Below are 6,487 nucleotides of genomic sequence, written 5' to 3' on the forward strand. Positions count from 1 at the left end.
TGTAGTTTCGTGTCGACTGATTATTCCTGGTCTCGTGCTCGTGTGTTCAGGTGTGGGTCGCAGACCGAGGAAACAAGCGCATCCAGGTGTTTAACTCGGTGACGGGTGACTGGCTGGGCTCATGGGGCAGCTGTTTTAAAGAGGACGCACCGTACTCCGTCAGGTACCGACCCACTGCCTGCTGCAGGCGGCTTCAGCTCTGATAATAATAATAATAATAATAATAATGATGATGTGTGATTGTGACCCGCAGGCTCACGCCGGATCAGAAGTATCTAGTGGTGGCTGAGCTAAACACCAATCAGATCACTCTGCTGGAGGCTCCGCCCATCGGCATCATCGGTCAGTGTCAGGTGGTCAGCAGCATCCAGCTGGCCGAAGACGTGAAGCCGCACCTGCTGGACGTGGATCTGAAGAACGCAGCGCTGTATGTGGCTGAAATCGGGGCCAATCAGGCGCAGAAGTTCGTTCCTGTCTAGATGACGTCCAGCACTCATATTAATATTCACTTTACAATCAAACTCTGACGGAATGATTGATTTAGAGGAATAAAGGGATCAGAGGAGATGGTTTTAAATCCACTATATTTCCACTGTTGTTTGTTGTGCGTATGGTGTGTATGTTTAATCTTGGTGTTTTGGAGAATATAATGTTGATGTGAATTTATATGATAAATTAAGCTTTGTATATTAATGTATTATTCCTGTTTTTGACCTGTACACACACGACCCAAGCCTCACAGTCTGTGTGCCATGATCTTCTGATGACACCTTCATCATGTTTATTAGCGGTGATCGTGTGATGGTCGTGGTTTAGTGTAGCTTCACAGTGATCCCGATCGCCGTGTTAGTGAAATCTTGATCTGTTTACATTCACTGGTGTTGGTGTGGAATAATGTTTGAATCAAACTCGATGTGTATTTTGTGTAAATAAAGACATTTGTATTTAGGCTTGGGGTTGTGGGAATGATTCAGTTTTAAGATCAAGTCAAGTCTCCTTTATTTGTATAGTGCTTTCTCAGTATTTCTGTCTTGTTTTCCAGTGCATGTGTCTAAAGATTCTTAAATTAAAAAATCATTTACTGGATTAAAGAAATGAGAAGAGACATGAAGTCTTGTTTTCTTTGAAATTGATTAAGTTTATGATTAAAACAAGAACAAATATCAAGCAGGAAAATCAACTTAATTCAAAGGGAAACTAGTTTTCATCCACCACTGAAAGATATTTTAGTTTTAATAATGAATTCACTTCAGTTTTAGTATCGTTTAATAATTAAATCACATTTACATGTTAACAGTTTTGTGATATTGGTTATATTGGTAAACAAATAAAAATGTAATTGTGCTAGTGTTTTATTTTGATTAATGTTTTTAAATTATTACATTTTTATGATTATTAGCTTTTCATTAAACTCATTAACCGGCAGTTTACCAAACCTTTAAAATGACATATAAATAATGATATCAAACGATTAATCGCATCCAAAATAAACTATTTGTTTACATAATATAAGTATGTGTACTGTGTATATTTATTATGTGTATATATAAATACACACAGATATATTGTTTTTTATATTTACATGTATATGCATTTATGTATTTAAATTCTTATATTATACATAAATATATATAACATATAAAAACACAACATAGTTTTCTTCAATATGTTTGCATTTATATATACATAATAAATATACACAGTACACACATATATATTATGTAACCAAAAAATTTATTTTGGATGCAATTACGTCATTAATATGATGTTTAATGCACCACATGTTGTTAACTACAACTAATAGAGAATATGTTCTTACTCTTTGTATGTTTTATATCAATTTAGTACAAGATTATTATATTTAAATCAATGTAATAAACAAGTTAGGTCAAAAGTACTAAAAGAAACCCTAAAAGAAAGCCTTGCCACGCCTGATTTGCCACCCCAGTTGGCAGCAATGAATGAAAGGTTATGGCCAATTTGAAAATTTACAAGCGGGAATCTTTCGTGATTCGTGATCCCGCTCAGAACTCCCGAACTGATTCAAATAAGTTGCGATCCTCAAACTGACTCAAATGATTCGCGAACCCGCTCCGAACTGCCGAACTGACTCAAATGATTCCCGATCCCGCTACGAACTCCCGAACTGATTCAAATGATTTGCGATCCCCAGACTGACTCAAATGATTCGCGAACCCGCTCCAAACTCCCGAATTGATTCAAATGAGTTGCGATCCCCAAACTGACTCAAATGATTCGTAATCCCCAAACTGACTCAAATGATTCGCGATCCCGCTACGAACTCCCGAACTGATTCGATCCCCAGACTGACTCAAATGATTCGCGAACCCGCTCCAAACTCCCGAATTGATTCAAATGAGTTGCGATCCCCAAACTGACTCAAATGATTCGTAATCCCCAAACTGACTCAAATGATTCGCGATCCCGCTACGAACTCCCGAACTGATTCAAATGATTTGCGATCCCCAAACTGACTCAAATGATTCGCGATCCCGCTCCGAACTCCCAAACTCACTCAAATGATTCGCGATCCCGCTACGAACTCCCGAACTGATTCAAATGATTTGCAATCCCCAGACTGACTCAAATGATTCGCGATCCCGCTCCGAACTCCCAAACTGACTCAAACGATTCCCGATCCCGCTACGAACTCCCGAACTGATTCAAATGATTTGTGATTCCCTGACTGACTCAAATGATTCGCGAACCTGCTCCGAACTCCCGAACTGACTCAAATGATTCGCGATCCCCAAATTGACTCAAATGATTCGCGATCCCGCTAAGAATTCCCGAACTGATTCAAATGATTTGCGATCCCGCTACGAACTCCCGAACTGATTCAAATGATTTGCGATCCCCAGACTGATTCAAATGATTCGCGATCCCGCTCCGAACTCCCGAACTGATTCAAATGAGTTGCGATCCCCAAACTGACTCAAATGATTCGCAATCCCCAAACTGACTCAAATGATTCGCGATCCCGCTACGAACACCCGAAATGATTCAAATGATTCGCGATCCCAAAACTGACTCAAATGATTCGCGATCCCGCTCCGAACTCCCGAACTGACTCAATCTGCCTAGGGTACCAACTCCCAGAGGGGGCACCATCAGTTGCTCAAAAAAAAAAAAAAATAACATCCTCCATTCTCGAATCCGCGCTCGCGACCGCTCGCACCTCATGTTTGCGGCTGAATGTTCATAATTGATGGATGAATCCAATCCAGCGAAGAGAAAAGAAAACTAAAAAACAGACATAACGTTGGCTTGACGTTGGACGAGTCTCAAATTTAGGGACCGTCTCTAAAGTTACATGCGATATTGGTATACACTTTTCTAACGTCAGTAGCATTCGAGGAGAATGACTTACAGTCATAAAAACAACTGTAATTGTTTATGTAGGTGTCAGCTATAATGCACAATTGAATTAAATGTTTGATATTTATTAAAATAACCTGTAAATCATATGTAAATTATGCTACTCTTTCACATGGGCTCAAACGCAAAGTTAAAGCTCAATAGCATTTGAGGAGAAAGACTTGCAGTCATAAAACTATAGTAATGTGTTCATTTAGGTGTCAGCTACAATGCACACCTTATACATGTTTTATATATATTAAAATAAAGTATAAATCATTTAGGTAAAAACGAGGCCCGTTTATCACTTTCAGGCACATTCCTGTGAAAGTTTTTTTTTCAGGTTCCCTTACGACAATGACCCATGGTTTTAACAATAACACCACAAATCATCGTTCTTGTAGCCATGGTAACTGCAAATTAACCATGGTTTTGTAACTTCAAATAATAATTTACAAAGTATTAATATACTGTAATATTTTTGTTGTTGTTGTTATTGCTATAAAAACAGACCTAAGCCATCAATAGCCTTTAAAACGACTTAAAATGCATTATATATAAAAAATAATGAGGCAATAATGATTGGTTAATAATAACACTGTTAAAATACATGATGTAGGCAAATACAAAATAAACTATTTATGTACATGTTATTACAAATGCCATGTGATTGCTGCTGTTACACTTACAGGACGATTAAATCCTTCTTTAGGATACTGACCAAACATTTCATTCATATATTCACTTAATATTTCATTTTGGACACCTTTTTGCTATAGATGACACAGCCTTGATAATTTCTTCAACAAAAAACGTGCATATCACAACCCTTACAAAAATAAACCATGGTTTTATCATAGTAAAACTGCTTAGTTTCCTTTTGCATGATTTCTGAATGCTTGAGACTATAAAATAAATTAGAGTCATAATAAAGTTAAAGCCACAGGTAAATGTCGAGAGCTACAATTGTGATTTGTAAATAATACAATTTATTCATTTAGTTTTTTATTTGATTAAAGTTCTTTTTTCCATCATCATATTTAAGGAAGGGGGGCACAACAATAAATCCTGCTTATGGGAACCCTTAAGGTGTTGTTATACACGTCTCTGGGAATGTGTGCTCTACTACACACACACACACACACACACAAACACACGCACTGAAGCACGCGTGGTGTTTTCAGCTCTTCACTATATTGATGCATGATGTAGGCTACACATGTGCACGCTATGAGAGGATTTCACCATTTCATTTGATAAAACTATCGTCTACACAGACTGACAGAAACAGTAATGTCTTTATAACAACCTGTCAAAATTAAAATTTTGGTGTAACTTTGAAGAAATTCCAACAGAAATATAGTACTATTGCACAGTAGAGTATGCTATATGTCAAGTATTAGCATATATGCTATACTTCCTATTAGCTAATAATAATAGTTAATTAAAAAACACAGAAACTCTGTCTACAACTCACCAAAATAAAAGTTTGGTCTAACTCAAAGAAATTATGTAAGAAATTTCACAGTAAAATATAGCCTACTTTAAAAAAGATATACTAAAACATTATTTTAAAGGAATATCACACAAGTTTTGATGCATTAGTGAGTGTGTGGTGCTTATGGGGTATGGTCACTTATTCCTTATATGAACTGTTTCAAATGCAAGACATTGATTGCATGAGATTAAGTTTGTAAATGATAGCCTGTGTCCTTTTGTAGTGTGCACATATATTTATCATCAAACTGTGATAACTGTGACTAAATTCAGTATATATACGTCTGCCATATGTTGCCACCCCTCAAAAATTCCTGCCCCTTCTCACCACCCCATCAATACTTTTCTAGATCCGCCCCTGTGTGTCACAATACACTGCAAAGTTTGTGTGTGAATAACAGTAACGTTAATTACTTTCACGCAGCAGTAACTTAAGTGAAGGAAAAAGAACCTGGCAGCAGGTGAAAATAAAATATAAAAATATAGTTCAGAATGGTAAGTAAATCTAATGGTATGTATATATGTAATCAATGCCAGCTTGAAGTGAGTATTAAGAAATGAAAACAATGTGACAAGAGTATTCAATGAATAACTTAAATCTATGTTGCTACAGAACCCAGAAATCATAAAAGAAGTGTATAAACGCTACCTCCTTAAACAAATGGATGCGATTGATATCGACATCCAGTATAAAAAACTGAAGATGAGGAAGTTGGAGCTGGAAATTCAACAGTTACAGAAAAGTGCAAGTAGAACTACCATTTTTAAAAAACATTACCTTTTTGATCACTTTCCACAACATTTATTTGTGTGTTTTCACCCCTAACAGGCAGATTCAATAAATTGATTGCAACCACTTATACCATAAATGTTTTTAGTAAATTCAATGAATAATTTTTTCTTCAGTGTATGGGATCATAACTTTGAAATTTACTTAAAGAATCCTTGTAAAAATACCAAACTGTTCCAAGGAAAATATACTAATGAGTTCAACCTTCAATTTCTACAAGCTTAAATTGACATAGAATTAACTTTTTTCTTTTTATTCTTGCCTTAACTATTATTTAATGTAGAAATTACTTTTGTTTTTATGTAGTATTTACTAAATTACCTTACCCATCGCCCAAAAAACTGCTCTAGAACAAATAATTAAGAAGATTAAAGATTACCCGTCCAAAACAATTTAGATCTTATGTTTAACCACATTATAAGGCAGATTCCCGAAGACTGTGGTAAACTGTTAGACGGGAACAGCTGATGCAGCCTGGAGCTAACATCAACACCTCTGAAAGCATTTAAGACATTTTTTTTTAATAGGTGCTATCTTTATAAATAAACAGCGTATTTTTATTTTATAAAAAGACATTTTCATCAAAAAATATTTTTTAAATGTAGTTCGACACAAGTAATATTTGCGTTATTTGTGTGTGCGCGTGCGTGGAGTATGTGACCGTTGGTCGCTGTGGAATTTATCCCAAAGACTCGTTCTGAACTAAAGCATATTATATTCTTTATAGAGCGAAAAAATTAACTATTCACTATAATAAATTGTGCTCTATTACATGAAATATTTCTTAAGTACATTTCCTTATTTATTTAAAAAAATTATTAA

The 6,487-nt window shown here is 35.7% G+C and overlaps 1 protein-coding gene across 1 annotated transcript in view; it reads left to right on the plus strand.

Moving 5' to 3' along the window:
* The window catches only part of LOC128020916 (NHL repeat-containing protein 3), a 4,066-nt gene extending 2,961 nt beyond the window's left edge, over window positions 1–1,105 (plus strand). Inside the window, exons 6-7 of the mRNA XM_052607721.1 lie at window positions 51–163; window positions 254–1,105. Coding sequence (XP_052463681.1) covers window positions 51–163; window positions 254–479 — 339 coding nt within the window. The 3' untranslated portion in view covers window positions 480–1,105. The remainder of the gene's footprint in view (window positions 1–50; window positions 164–253) is intronic.
* The last annotated feature ends 5,382 nt before the right edge of the window (window positions 1,106–6,487 follow it).

This window comes from Carassius gibelio, chromosome A10 (genome assembly GCF_023724105.1).
Source record: "Carassius gibelio isolate Cgi1373 ecotype wild population from Czech Republic chromosome A10, carGib1.2-hapl.c, whole genome shotgun sequence".
Classification (NCBI taxonomy): Eukaryota; Metazoa; Chordata; class Actinopteri; order Cypriniformes; family Cyprinidae; genus Carassius; species Carassius gibelio.